General features: G+C 44.8%; 1 protein-coding gene and 1 long non-coding RNA gene across 2 annotated transcripts; both read left to right on the forward strand.

Moving 5' to 3' along the window:
* The first annotated feature begins 6444 nt into the window (after nt 1-6444).
* On the forward strand, nt 6445-8235 carry LOC121270406 (zinc finger protein 239-like). The gene is made up of 2 exons (XM_041175716.1): nt 6445-6752; nt 6941-8235. Exon 2 carries the CDS (start codon nt 7055-7057, stop codon nt 8090-8092), a length of 1038 nt encoding a protein of 345 aa, XP_041031650.1. The 5' UTR covers nt 6445-6752; nt 6941-7054; the 3' UTR covers nt 8093-8235.
* Nucleotides 8236-10327: 2092 nt separating this feature from the next.
* LOC121270449 lies at nt 10328-13440 on the forward strand. The gene is made up of 2 exons (XR_005941531.1): nt 10328-10520; nt 11122-13440. It is a non-coding gene; the product is annotated as an uncharacterized LOC121270449 (long non-coding RNA).
* Nucleotides 13441-15712: the final 2272 nt, after the last annotated feature.

Here is a 15712-nt window from a genome sequence, read left to right on the forward strand (position 1 = left end):
TGTGCTTTAACTTTCTAGGCTATGGGCCAAGTGCTGGTAAATGGGATTAGGTCAGTAGGTCAGGTGTTTCTCACCTGTTGGTGCACACTCGATAGGCCAAAGGCCAAAGGAATCTCTGAGCTGAGAGATTCTGTGAATTGTTTCATTTCCATCCCCACTTCTGCCACATTCACAATCATTTGATCTTCTTACAGCCCATCACCTTCTTCAACTCCTGTGACATCACTGCTCCAAGCAAATTCTTGTCATTTCACATGAGATTTGGAATCAGATCGGGAAGGTTCTTATTCCATTTAACTGATCAGTAATTCTACAGGCATTTGGAATAATAAGCACAGTCAGTCGGATTCAAACCTGACACATGGAATCATACCTTACAGATAATGTCCCAGACACCACCATCACCATCCCTGGGTATGTTCTGCCCCACCAGCAGGACAGACCCAGCAGAGGTGGTGGCACCGTCGTATACAGTCGGGAGGAAGGAGCCTTGGGAGCCCAAAACCTATGGCATCAGGTCAAATATGGGCAAAGAAACCTCCTGCTGATTACCAGATACTGGCCCACCAACCTAATGGATTTCAAAACCATCACCTTAGCCACTCAGCCATGAGTACAGCACATGCTTGGCCCTCATGCTGTTCATGTAAAATCATAGAATGATTAAAGCAAAACCAGGGAATTCAGCCCATCCCATTCCAGCCATTTCCATCATCTTTTTCCTGCCATTGGAAAATTTAAAAGTATAATAATCTATCCATCTCCACTCTGAATACCTGACATGAGGAACGATGGCATATTGGCATTGTCACTGGACTAGTAATCCAAAGACCCAGGGAAATGCCCAAGGACCCTGGTTTGAATTTGAATTCAATAAATATCTGAAATTAAGAGTCTAAGGATAATCATGAAACCATTGTCGATTATTGTAAAAACCCATCTGGTTCACTAATGTCCGGAAGGAATTCTGCTGTCCTTACTGGGTCTGGTCTACATGTGACTCCAGAACCAATGTGGTTGACTCTTAAATGCCCTTGAAAATGGCCACTCAGTTGCATCAAACCACTAAAAATCTAAAAGGAATGAAACCGGATGGACCACCCGGCATCAACCTAGGCTCCAGAAATGACAATGGCAAACTCAGACCTCCTTATTAATAGGTGGGAGCTAGTGCTATAATTGGGAGAGCTGACTCACAGATTAGTGCAGCAACAGCCTGACATAGTCATACTCATGGAATCGTACCTTACAGATAATGTCTCAGACATCACCGTCACCATCCCTGGGTATGTCCTGTGCCACTGGCAGAACAGCCCAGCAGAGGTGGCAGCACAGCAGTATACAGTCAGGAGGGAGTTGCCTTGGGAGCCCAAAACCCATGGCATCAGGTCAAACATGGGCAAAGAAACCTCCTGTTGATTACCAGATACTGGCCCACCAACCCCACTACATCCCCACCCGCCGCCCCGCTCTCAGCTGATGAATGAGTGCTCCTCCATGTTGAGCACCCCTTGGAGGAAGCACTGAGGGTGACAAGGGCGCAGAATGTACTCTGGATGGGGGACTTCAATGTCCATCACCAAGAGTGGCTTGGAAATGCCACTACTGACCAAATGGGACAAGTCCTCAAGGACATAGCTGTTCAACTGGGTCTGCAACAGGTGTTGAGGGAACCAACAAGAGAGAAAAAATATACTTGACCTCATCCTCATCAATCTGCCTGTCGCAGTTGCATCTGTTCATGACAGAATTGGTAGGAGTGAACACTGCACAGTCATTGTGGAGACAAAGTCCCACCTTCGCATTGAGGATACACCCCATTATGATGTGTGGCACTATCACTGTGCTAAGTGGGATAGATTTTGAACAGATCTAGCAACTCAAGACTGGGCATTCATGAGGCGCTGTGGGCCATCAACAGCAGCAAAATTGTACTCAACCACAATCTGTAACCTCCTGGGCCGGCACATCCTCCACTCTACCAATACCATCAAGCCAGGGCATCAACCCTGGTTCAATGAACAGTGCTGGAGCAGCACCAGCCATATCTAAAACTGAGGTGTCAACCTGGTGAAGCTATAATACAGGATTACTTATGTGCCAAACAGCATAAGCAGCAAGTGATAGACAGGGCTAAGTGATGCCACAATCAATGAATCAGATCTAAGCAATGCAGTCCTGCCAAATCCAGTCGTGAATGGTGGTGGACAATTAAACAGCTCACTGGAAAAGGATCCACAAATTTCCCCATCATCAGTGTAAAAGATAAGGCTGAAGCATTTGCAACAATCTTCAGCCAGAAGTGTTGAGTGGGTGATCTATCTCGGCCTCCTCTGGAGGTGAACAGCATCACAGATGCTAGCCTTCAGCAAATTTGATTCACTGCAGTGATATCAAGAAATGGTTGAAGCCACTGGATACTGCAAAGGCTATGGGCCGTGACAATATTCTGGCAATATTTCTGACGGCTTGTGCCCCAGAACTTGCTGTGCCCCAAGACAAGCTGTTCCAGAGCAGCTACAACACTGGCATCTACCCAGAAAAGTGGAAAATTCTCCGGGTATATCCTGTAGACAAAAAGCAGGGCAAATCCAACACGGCCCCATCAGTCCACACTTGATCATTGGTAAAGTGATGGAAGGAGTCATCAAAAGTACTACCAAGTGGCACTTGCTTAGCAATAACCTGCTCACTGACGGTAAGGTTGGGTTCCGCCATGGTCACTGAGCTCCTGACCTCATTGCAGCCTTAGTCCAAACATGGACAAAAAAGCTGAACTCCAGAGGTGAGGTGAAAGTGACTGCCCTTGACATCAAGGCTGCATTTGACAGAGCGTGGCATCAAGGAGCCCGAGCAAAACTGAAGTTAATGGGAATCAGGGGGAAAACTCTCAGCTGGATGGGGTCAAAGCTAGCATAAAAGAAGATGGTTGTGATTGTTGTAAGTCAGTCATCTCAGTTCTAGGACATCACTGCAGGAGTTCCTCAGGGTAATGTCGTCAGCTCAAACATCTTCAGCAGCTTCATCAATGACTTTCCTTCCATCATAAGGTGAGAAGTGGGGATGTTCGCTGATGATTGCACAATGTTCAGCACCATTCATGACTCCTCAGATACTGAAGCAGTCCATGTCCAAATGCAGCAAGACCTTGACAATATCTATGCTTGGGCTGATAAGTGGTAAGTAACATTTGCGCCACACAAGTGCCAAGCAATGACCATCTGCAACAATAGAGATTCCAAACTTCATCCCTTGACATGCAGTGGAATTACCATCACTGAATCCCCCACTATCAATATCCTGGGGGTTACCATCGACCAGAAACTGAACTGGACTAGCATATTAATACTATGGCAATAACAGCAGGTCAGAGGCTAGGAGCCCTTCGACAGTAACTCACCTCCTGACTCCCCAAAAACTTCTCTATCATCTACAAGGCACAAGTCAGGCATATGATGGAATACCCCCCAGTTGCCTGGATTAGTGCAGCTCCCACAACACTCAAGAAGCTTGACACAATCCAAGAGCAAGCAACTGCTCGATTGAAGCACCATCCACAAACATTCACTCCCTCCACCATTGAGGCACAATAGCAGCAGCGTGTGCCATCTCTAAGATGCACTGTAGGAACTCACCAAGCCTCCTTCGACAACACTTTCAAAACCCACAACTGCTAGCATCTGGAAGGGCAAGGGCAGTAGATGGGAACACCACCTGGAATTTCCGCTCCAAGTCAGTCACCATCCTGATATGAAAATATATCACCGTTCCTTCCCTGTCACTGGGTCAAAATCCTGAAGCTCCCTTCCAAACAGCACTGTGGATGTACCTACACCTCAGGGACTGCAACGGTTCAAGAAGGCAGCTCACCACTACCTTCTCAAGATCAATTAGGGATGAGCAATAAAAGCTGGTCTATCCAGCGAAGTTCATATCCCATGAATGAATAATAAAGCTGCAACTGAGCATCCACGGGCATCTGTGACAGAGAATTCCAAAGATTCACAACACTTTGAGTGAAGAAATGTCTCTTCACCTCCCTCCTAAATGACTGACACATTATCTGGAGAATGTGAGCCCCGTTCTAGATGCTCCAACCAGGGAGAAAACAGCCTCTGAGCATGAACACTGTCAAACTGTGTCAGAATTTCAATCTTTTCAATGAGATCACCTCTCATTATTCTAAACTCCAGAGAAAACAGACTCATTTCGCTTAATCTCTCCTCCAATGACAACCGTCTCATCTCAGGAATCAGTCCAGTGAAACTTGGTTGTGCTCAGATAGCGAGTGAATAGAGGGGACAAAGAGCAAAAGAGGGAAAAGAGAGAGAGACATAGAGATTGTGGGTGAGAAAGAGATAGATGCAGATATACAGCGAGAAAGAGAGAAAGGTTGTGATAGAGAGTGGGGTAGACACTGAAAGGTACAGATTCACTTTAACATTCCATAAGATTGTTAGATTGACAGACAGAAAGAAAAAAACACTTAGATTTACACAGAACCAGAGGAAGAAAGAACCAATCGTTTTGAGATAGGATTGTTAAATGAAGCGATTAAGTGACAAAATCAATTATTCTGCAAGGAAAAATGGTTGATACTGATACAAATAAATAAACTAATGAGACAAGAAGGGAACAAAATACAGGTCTAGGTATCAATTGTAACCAAAGAACCATTATCAACACCTACTGTCTGAAAAATAGGAGTGGCGGTTCTGATCTGAAATTGTTAAAGTTGAAAAGTGCCTGATCGACAGATGAGATTCTGTTCTCTAAGCTTCAATTCAGCTTCATTGGAATGGTGCAGGGGATCAAGGACAGAGAGGTCAGACCAGAAGTGGGACGGAGAATTAAAATGACAAATGACTGGATGCTTAAAATCATGCTTGCAGACTGAATGGTGATGTTCCACAAATCAGACAGCACTCTATGTAGAAGTCACATCGTGAGCAGTAATTTCACAATACTAAATTGCAGGAAGTGTATCCCGTGTCATCTGGAAAGTGTATTTGGGGCCCTGGGATTTGGTAAGGGAAGAAGGAGGAAGGGTGCTGCACCTACTGTGATTGTATGGAAATTTACTGGTAGGTTATTCCTACCATGAAAGATTTAACGGGCTGAAAATTCTTTCCCTGGAAAAGAGAGTGAGGAATGACCTGACTGAGGCCTTTACGATTACAAAAGGGTTTGACAGGATAAACAAGTGGAAGATGGCTCCATCTGTGGATAGACAAGAATACATATAAGTTAGTCACCAATAAATCTAATGTGCAGTTTAGGAGCAATTTCTTTAACCAGGGATAAAAACAGAAAATGCCAGTACAAAATATTCAGCACATCTGGCAGCACCTGTGGATTGTGAAATAGAGTTTATGTTTTGGGTCTGTAAACTGGTGCTCTGCAGTTCCGATGAAAGGTCATATACCTGAAATGTAAACTGTGTTCCTCTCTCCACGGACACTATCAGATTTACTGACACATTCCTGCATTTTATGTTTTTATTTCAGGTGTCCAACATCTGCTGTATTTTGTTTTTCTATTGGAGACTGCCGAGAATGTAGAATTCATCACCTGAAGGGTTTGAAAACCCTGTCTGGGCTGGAAATTGATGGGTAAACCCCACCAGGAAAAGAATACTCACCAGCTGAAAAGTGGAAATGGATTCTCTCGGTCATTACATTTACTGGCACAGCAGCAGTCATACCAGAGAGAGATCATTCAGATACTTCAAGTGTGAGAACTCCAATTCCCCATTTGTTAACATTCCAGCTTTAAAAGTTCAAAGGATTTAATCAACAATCGGTGCCTTCTTACTGAAAAGACAAAGTTTAAAATTCTGTGTATCGGAACTTTAAAAAATCACTTGTTCATCTCACCGGCTGAGACTCCAATGAGTTCATATCTAACTGTAGGGGTTTGTTCTGTCAATTACACCCAGGATAGCACTATGCTGCCGGTGTAATTTGCTTGGCGTGTCAATTGATTTAATAATGTCATATCTTAACCCTATGGCTGCGATCTTCATCGGACCATGAAACACAATTTTCTAATCAGAAATAGCGCTTTTCAATGGCAGCACTCTTACACAGAATCCATGTCGACAGAGAAAGTGCCCTATCCTCACAACAGGAGCAGTTTGCGCAAGCGCAGTGACTGGTTGTGAATGGAGCTTGCGCAGTGCGTGTTCGCACTGGCCTATGCGCAGTGTGGGTGCTGGAGTTGCAGGGAGGTGGAGAAGTGGCCGAGTGTCGGAGGGTAATGGAAGCGGGGGAGAGGGTGGATAGGCTTCAGAAACACGCGGCGGAGGAGGCCTCAAATCCAGAATAAGAAACTATCGGTCCCGGGGTAGCACCGACCTGGGTGGTAATTGTAGCTTCTCTGTAAGTGGGAATGGTGGCCGGTGGTGATATCCGTGGATCAGTGACCCAGAGAAGTAGCCTAATGCTCGGGACAGGGGTTCAAATCCCACCGTGGCAGTTAGTGGAATTTTTAAATTAATTAATGGGATTTATTCAATGATTAAAAGGGGGACATCTGGAATGTTAGGTCAGTAATAGTGACCATGGCAGCGATTATCAATTGTTACAAAAATCCCAGTGGTTCTCTGACTGGTATTTGTCCTCCTTACCTGGTCTCCATGTGATTTCAGACCCACAGCAATGTGTTGCCCTCAGTTCAAGGGCAATTCGGGATAGGCAATCAGTGACAATCACATCCGAGGGAAAAAATAAAGAAAAACACTTCAGACCGTGGTAAATGGCAGCCATCTTTATAGGGGGAGATGTGCAGCATCCCTGTACCTGGCATAGGAGATGTTGTGAATTTCTATCCTGGACTGACAGGGATAGATTTTGGAAACCTCTTTTAAAAGGGGAGGATTTACACACGGCGACCTGAAACCAAGAGAAATGTTTGTCTCTTTTGACTTTTTCTTTTACAGGATATTAGAAGAGCAGGAGACGGAATTGGAGTGGAGACAGAAAATTCAAACCAAGCATCATATCAGGATCTGACGCCAAGTTCGCTGTAACCTGAATATCATTGGATTTTGAACATGGAAGCAAAAAGCACCATTCACAGTGGACAGAAACCGTACATGTGTTCTGTGTGTGGACGAGGATTCAGCAAATCATCTGGCCTGTTGAAACACAAATGTAGTCTCACCGGGGATAAACCGTGGAAATGTGGGGACTGTGGGAAGGGATTCAGATACCGGTCTGAGCTGGAAACTCATCGGCGCAATCACACTGGAGAGAGGCCTTTCATCTGCTCTGAGTGTGGGAAGGGATTCACTACTTCAGCCATCCTGCTGACACACCAGCGAGTTCACACTGGGGAGAGACCATTCATCTGTTCCAAGTGTGGGAAGGGATTCACTTGTTCATCCCACTTGCTGAAACATCAGTGGGTTCACACTGGGGAGAGGCCGTTCACCTGCCATGAGTGTGGGAAGGGATTCACTACCTCATCCATCCTGCTGATACACCAGCGAGTTCACACTGGAGAGAGACCGTTCATCTGCTCCGAGTGTGGAAAGGGATTCCCTACTTCATCCACCCTGCTGAAACACCAGCGAGTTCACACTGGGGAGAGACCATTCGCCTGCACTGAGTGTGGAAAGGGATTCACTGATTCATCCGACTTGCTGAAACACCAGCGAATTCACAATGAGGAGAGGCCATTCACCTGCTCCGAGTGTGGGAAGGGATTCACTCAATCATCCACCCTGCTGAAACACCAGCGAGGTCACACCGGGGAGAGGCCATTCACCTGCTCTGAGTGTGGGAAGGGATTCACTCAGTCATTCATTCTGCTAAAACACCAGCGAGTTCACACTGGGGAGAGGCCGTTCACCTGCTCCAGTTGTGGGAAGGGATTTACTGATTCATCGACCTTGCTGAGACACCAGAGAGTTCACACTGGGGAGAGGCCATTCACTTGCTCTGTGTGTGGGAAGGGATTCACTCAGTCATCCAACTTGGTGAAACACCAGCGGGTTCACACTGGGGAGAGGCCGTTTATTTGCTCCAAGTGTGGGAAGGGATTTACTCAGTCATCTCACCTGCTGAAACATCAACAAGTGCACAAGTGACTGCAGTGATTGGATTTTGCAGTCAATCACGGCCAGGACTGAACTATATTCATTGGTGTCTGTTTCTGCTGATGTTAATAAACCCCAGCCCAGTTCAAGGTTAATCTGTGGATAATAGCTAAATAAATTAGCTTTGTGTTAAATACACAGTATATTGACTCTTTTTAATATCTCTAACAGAGGTTAGTTCCTTTTGAAGGGCTCTCCCTCTCCCCTGTCTCCTCTATTCTCACCCCCAACAAGTGAGGACTCATGAAGCCTCTTTGTCACCAACATTGAGACAATCTGATGAGCTGCCTCTGCAACTTCCCTCTCTTCCACTGGATCCCTGGGCCAAACTGTCTCTAAAGCTTCCCCTTGTCTGAGCCCTGAACTCTCATCTTTCTCCATCCAGCCTTCACACGCACCAGCGAGTTCATACTGGAGAGAGAGGGTTTAAATGTTTAGACTGTGACAAGAGCTTTAAAAACCCAATTCACTGATGTAGCATCAGTGCACTGACTGGTTCCGCTCCATTCAACTGCTCTCAGTGTGGGAAGAGGTTGAGGTGATTGTCTATCCTGCAGTAACACCAGTGAGTTCACAGCGGGGAGAGGTCATTCACCTGTTCCATGTGTAGGAAGGAATTCACTAATTCATTCAACCTGTTGACACCAGTGAGTTCACAATGACGGAAGATTTTTTAAATCTCTTGCTTATAGGAAGTGTTTTTAAAAGTTCTGTGGAGCTGATGTGCCATCAACACATTCACACTGTTGAGACCATTCAACAGCTCCCACTGTGGGACTAGGCTCAGGTGATCATATGAGCTCAGTGTCCACCAGTGCACTCTCACAGGGGAGAGACCATTCGCCTGTTTTGTGTGTGGGAAGAGATTCACTCAGTCATCCCACCTCACTACACATTGTATGCCCACATAGAAAATAAATTCTTCCAATGTTTTAATGGGATCTGCTGATACACAAACACATACATATTGGTGTGAGAATGGTCACCTGCTCCTCAAGTATGAAGAGATTTACTAATTCATCTCACCTACTGACACACCAGCAAGTTTACAAGTGTCTGCAGGTATTGGCTTCTGCTGCTATTGTTGCTGTTAATCACATCCAGGACTGAATCATGTTCATTCTGATTTTGGGGGTTTGCTTCTGCTGATTTAAATAATCCCTGTAAACTTATTTTCATTCTGAAATGGGATGTGAGCGTTGCTGGCTTGGCCAGCCTTTATTGCCCTTGAGAAGGTAGTGGTGAGCCACTATCTTGAACCGCTGCAGTCCATGTGGTGTTGGTACACTCACAGTGCTGTTAGGAAGGGCTTGAGTTTAATATTTTTGATACATATAAAATAAAGACATTGTTGTAGATTTAGGCACTTCTGACCTGACTTTAACATCAGCTGGCTGCAGCTCAGAAAGGACAATCTGGGAGAGGACCATACAGCAGAAACAGAATTTCAGCCTGGACACTGTCCTTCAGGATCACACTGAGAGGGTCAAATGGCACTTTGGTCTTTTTCATCTCTTCACTGACAGCAAACTCCCCATGGCTCAGGGCTCCTTGACACAGATCAGAAGGCTCCATTACAAATTTGTTTAAATTCAGGAAGAACAACAGTGAATGCTGGAAACGTGTTGTCAAATCAGAGATTACCATAAAACTGTGATCTGTTCCTGACTGAAAGTGAAACGGCATGTTTAAGTTTGCAGTCTGAAAATGACTGTGGTAATTATTCTTTGAAGATTTAACACATTTGTGTGACAGTCCTGAATCTACGAATTTAAGGCTGGTGTCAATACGTTTAAAACCAACCCATTTAAAATAGATCTGCAAAAGTCTGCATTACAAGAGCAGATGGTGGAGTTCAGAGCAGGAGCCTGTTAACTGCTGGGACATTTGATCTCCAGATAAAGAAGGATCTGCAGTGTGTTTCCAGGAATTCCCTGTTTTATTGATGTGTGTGTATTCGACACCAGAAGTACAAATACACAGAATTACCTGGAAAAACTCAGCAGGTCTGGCAGCATCGGCGGAGAAGAACTAGTTCTGTCGAAGGGTAATGAGGACTCGAAACGTCAACTCTTTTCTTCTCCGCCGATGCTGCCAGACCTGCTGAGTTTTTCCAGGTAATTCTGTTTTTGTTTTGGATTTCCAGCATCCGCAGTTTTTTGTACAAATACACAACCTGGAACATTCACGGGGTCCAATCCCCACAGCTCCTCCCGCTGTGGAACATCACCTCCAGCCCCGCCCCTCATTCACTCCCATTGGCTGGAGGACCAACTGCTCTCGCCCGATCCTCCAGCCCCGCCCCCTCTTCCTATTGGTATGGAGCTGCTGTCAATCACCCGACCCGGAGCTGGAACATGCGCACTTGGGTACGAAGCCGGACTCAGGCGGAAATTGGCAGCGGGAGAGAAATTGCTGGGTGAGCGGGAGGATGGAACCGGCGGCGGGGGTGAGATAGGCGGGTTCATAAACACCCGGTGTGGGCTCCAAACCCGACCGTGAAGAACCCGGTGCCGGATTTTAACAGCTGCGGGGCTTCTCCCTCCCGGGAACAGGCCCAGGTTAACGGCCGCCATCCTGGGTCAGCGAGTGGAGGATGGTTCACATCAGAGGATGGGGGAGGGGGGACAATAAATAAGAGGTTACACTTTGGGCTCAGATCAATGAGGAATCTGATCTGTGGGAAGGAAGGAAACCCTGGGAGGTGGGCGGGGAGGATTCAGAAACACCCGCTGGAGGCCCCAAACCCCCAATAAGACTCATTGATTTTATTGTCAGTCTGCAGACAGGAGCTGGAGAACTGAACCCAGGCAGAGGAGAGGGAGGGAGAAAACTGGGAGTGGAGGAAAGAAATGGTGAGATGGGTTTGGATTTCAGCCCAGGGAGGAGGAAGAGTGTGTGGGACGGGGATTTACAGGTCTGGGGGAACAAGAGAGGAAAAAATGTTCCACAGAAACTAGAATTGTCTGTTCAGAATTTCTATCCAGGACTGACGGTGATGACTTTTCTAACATTTACAGGATATTAGAGGAGGAGGATTTACAGATGTGAGACTCAAACAGACATCACGTCAAGATCTGATTGATTGAATTACTCAATACATCAGGACCTGAATATTATCGACCTTTGAATATGGAAGGAGAAATGTATTTCTGTTCTGTTTGTGGGAAAAGATTTCAAACACCATTGTGACTGGAAAAGCACTGAGACACACACACCTGAGTGAGAGTGTTCCAGTGCACTGACTGTGGAAAGAGCTTTAACCACTTAAACAGCCTGTAAAAACTACACACCACTCACATTGGGGAGAAATCATACAAATGTGTGTGGACAAGGCTTCAACTGATTGTCCAATTTGGAGTGACACAAGGATACTGACACCATGGAGAAACCGTGGAAATGTGGGGACTGTGGTAAAGGATTCAATTATCCTTGCTGAAAAACCATCAATGCGTTCACACTCAGGAAAAACCATTTACCTGCTCTGTTTGTGGGAAGGGATTCAGTTGGTCCTCCCATCTGCTGGAGCACAACAAACTCACACAGAGGAGAGGCCGTTCAGCTGCACCAATTGTGGAAAGAGGTTCAGGTCTTCAGCCAATATCATTGTGCACCAACAGGTTCACTCTGGGGAGAAACCGTTCACTTGCTCCGTGTGTGGGAAGGAACACACTCACCCATCCAACCTGCTGATACACCAGCGAACTCACACAGGCGAGAGGCCATTCATCTGCTCTGTGTGTGGGAAGGGATTCACTCAGCCATCTAACCTGCTGACACATCAGCGAATTCATAAGTGACTGCAGGAGTTGGATTCTACTGTTATTGTCCTTGGATCATGTCCAGGACTGATATTCTGATAATAATATGTTTGTTGATGTTAACAACTCTCATAACTGGCTGGAGTTTAATATTCTGGAGAGGTCACTGGTTTTCAGGACTGCAGTGTCCTTTTTTAAAAGCACCATCTGTGATCTTTCCCCTTAATTCAAGAACTCTCACCAGGAACTAATTTACAATAAAATTATGAACTTATATTTCAATCCTAAATTGATCTTTAATGCAAAATCTACAGTTCAGTGAAAGGCTCCACTGATTAACAGTTCCGATTAGAAAGTGCTGATTAATCCTAACTGACAATTCTTACTGACTTACACATTCTTCACAGTGAAACCTCCAGTTTGAAATTAAATTATCAAGAAACATGAAACAAAACATTAAAATATTTTACAGGCACATCAATAAAAGCTTCATCAATCAACATTGATATTGATGAAGTTTGGAAGTCGCTGAGTTCAATCATTTCTGACATAGCAGCAGCAACATTTGGTAAAGGTGGAACCCACAACAAAGACTGGTTTGAGATCCACTCAGCAGAGATGGCATCTGCCACTGAAGCAAAAAGCAAAACCCACCTGATGCACAACATAAACCCAACAGCTGGAACACTGCATAACTTGAATGTAGCCAAGACACTTGTGTAAAAGACCGGGAGAAACTGTGTAAGTAAACACTGGATCAGTCTGCATCCAGGAATCTAAACTGCCTGTGACAATGGAAATCTGTAACATATGGTGGGATCAAGAGGGCGCTTGGTCCAACTATCACCAAAATCGCCCTCCTGAAATCGGAATATGGTGAAGTATTCACCAACAGAAGTAAACAGATGTCCCCCTGAGAAAATATTTCAAATATCTCTGTGACTGGACATCACTGTGAGCTGTACTCCTCTGAAACGGACATCCCCCAGTCTCAATTTGACACTCCCACATCTTCCTGTCATGGTTGAGTTGGATGAGCTCGAAAAGGCCATTGATTGTCCAGCAAGCAGAAAGACACCGGCAAGGATGGAATTCCAGCTGAACTGCTCAAGCACGGAAAGTCCCATCTACTGTCACACATTCATGACCTCCTCCTTCTCTGTTACAAAGTCTCATAGATTGTTTCTTTTGTGTATTCAATCTTTTTTCTTTGGTTAGCTCGTGCTAAATTGCTGATAACATGTCAACACCATGTTTTTTATTGATTTACCTATTAATTCATCTGGTAAATTATGTTGTTCTCTTTCATGCATCTGTGATTCTCTCATTGCTTTTCTCACAGTTTATACCTGAATATCTCATCTCTCTGACAGATTTAATAACGTCTTTTTATTCGGTTAATCACCTGACTATCTGGCTCGATGAGCAGAATGCACGTCGTCTGTCCTTTCAGATCATTAATTAGCTCACAGCTTCTCATCTTATCCTTCTGGACTTGCTTCTATTGCTGGTCCTTAGTTTTTAATGTGTTTAAGTGTGGTTATTGTTGAGAAACGTTTAATAAAGTTATTGGAATTATTCAAGTCTTCCCTACCTGGCCTCCCTCTGTCTACATTCCCCACCTCGAGGCTCAAGAAGGTTCTTCCTTTTCAAAGCTTTTCTCTTGGTCAGTGCAAACATTTCTATTATATTCTTTCTCCTTATAACCTGTCTTAGAATCCTCTTCATCAAGCAGACCATCAAGATAAAGGGATTTTTTTAAAAATCATTTACTGGATATGGGCACCATTGACTAGGCCAGCATTTATTGCCCATCTCTAATTACCCTTGAGAAGGTGGTGGTGAGCTGCCTTTTTGAACTGCTGCAGTCCGTGTGGTGTAGGTACACCCACAGTGCTGTTAGGGAGGGAGTGCCAGGATTTTGATCCAGCGACAGTGAAGAAATGGCAATATATTTCCAAGTCAGCATTAACATCATCTGTGATACCAGGAGGAAAGTAGAGACTGCCATTATGCAGGGATGTCGTTCTGTATTTCACACTATCTCCCACCCAGGGTAGCAATAGCCTTCTTAATGTTAATGTTTTGTTGTTGCCTCTGCCCCAAATGTTGTTCAATATAGATTTACGGTTCAATGGAGTTGGATAGTCAAAACTGCTCTCAGCCCCGGGACGATAATGTTTACATGAATTTCTCTTGACATTGTGGCCCTTACAACAGACACCGATACTTTATCTGCAGTAATGGTTAGGTTGGCTGGTGTTGTTCACCCGATAAAACAGGAATTGTCTCTGTGTGAGTATGTCTGTGTGTGTGAGAGGGTGGGTGGGTGAGGGTATAGCTGTGTGCATGTGAGGGCTGTTCGGGTCTCTCTATATGCGTATGAGAGATAGAGAGAGAGCGAGCCTGTGAAAATCTGAGAGTTTGTGTGCAGTTTCTCATTGGCTGTAACATAAAACTTCCCAGTTAAACAGGGAACAAAAATAAAAATATCTGGAAAAACTCAGCAGGTCTGGCAGCATCTGCGGAGAGGGATACAGTTAATGTTTTGAGTCCGTATGACTCTTCAACAGAACAAAGTAAAAATAGAAAAGAGGTGAAATATGTAATCTCTTTTCTATTTTTTATTTTTACTTAGTTCTGTTGAAGAGTCATACGGACTTGAAATGTTAACTGTGTTCCTCTCCGCAGATGCTGCCAGACCTGCTGAGTTTTTCCAGGTATTTTTATTTTTGTTTTGGATTTCCAGCATCTGCAGTTTTTTGCTTTGATCTTCCAATTAAACAGGAGTTGTCTCTGTGTGTGTATGTCTGTGTGTGTTGTGGGGGGTTGCCTATTCAGGTGTGGGGGGTGATAGCTGTCTGTGTGTGAGGGCTCTCTGTCTCTATGTGTGTATGAGACAGAGAGAGAGAGTCTTTGCTGCTTCTCATTCGCTGCATCAGAAACCTTCCTCTTTCTGAGCAGACAATGTTGGTTCTCTGAGAATCCCACTGAGTGATTTGAATGGTACCATTCAGAGATTCTTCATCCAGGCTGAAACCACAGGCTGACCATGTGTTGTGTAAAACCTGATATCTACACAACCAGGCCCCACTTCTCCTGGAACAACATGAAGTGTCTGCTGCTTTCCAGGTCCCTTCCTTTCCCCTCACTATTATTCTCAGATAGTTCACAATTCTTTGATTACATCATTCTCCAATATGCCTATGGTCTTCACTTTAAATACTTTAAATATTGGTCTTAGCAACCGATAGCAATGGGATCACAGGAATCAGTTTTGAAATACAATCACCCAGATTTTAAAGTTTCCTGGTGTGATAACTCCTCCCAAACCTGTCGTAATCCTTCTGCCTATTCATTTGTTGAAACCAGGGACTCTCCTTGTTCGAATGGTGACATTCCCTATCTGCCCAGATATTCCTTTAAGTTAGCCCTTGAACTGTTTGTGCATTGTTTCATTATGTTCCCATGTTTCACTAACAAATGTTGAAACACAGATAGACATAGAAAATCGAAGCAGGAGCAGGAATGGTAGGACCCTGGGAAGTACCGAGGAGCAGAGGGACTTTGGTGTGCATGTCCACCAGTCCCTTAAGGTAGTGGGACAGGTAGATAATTTGGTTAAGAAGGCATATGGGATACTTGCCTTTATTAGCCGAGGCATAAAATATGAGAGCAGGGAGGTTATGCTGGAACTGTATAAAATGCTGGTTAGGCCACAGCTCGAGTATTGCGTGCAGTTCTGGAATCCACATTACAGGAAGGGTGTGATTGCACGAGAGAGAGCACAGAGGAGATTTACCAGGATGTTGCCTGGGCTGGAGAGTTATTATGAGGAGGGACTTGTTAG

This window comes from Carcharodon carcharias, chromosome 27, assembly GCF_017639515.1.
Source record: "Carcharodon carcharias isolate sCarCar2 chromosome 27, sCarCar2.pri, whole genome shotgun sequence".
Classification (NCBI taxonomy): Eukaryota; Metazoa; Chordata; class Chondrichthyes; order Lamniformes; family Lamnidae; genus Carcharodon; species Carcharodon carcharias.

Excerpts from the sequence above, each read along its gene's own strand:
- LOC121270406 (XM_041175716.1), top strand. The coding sequence starts at position 7,055 with ATGGAAGCAAAAAGCACCATTCACAGTGGACAGAAACCGTACATGTGT.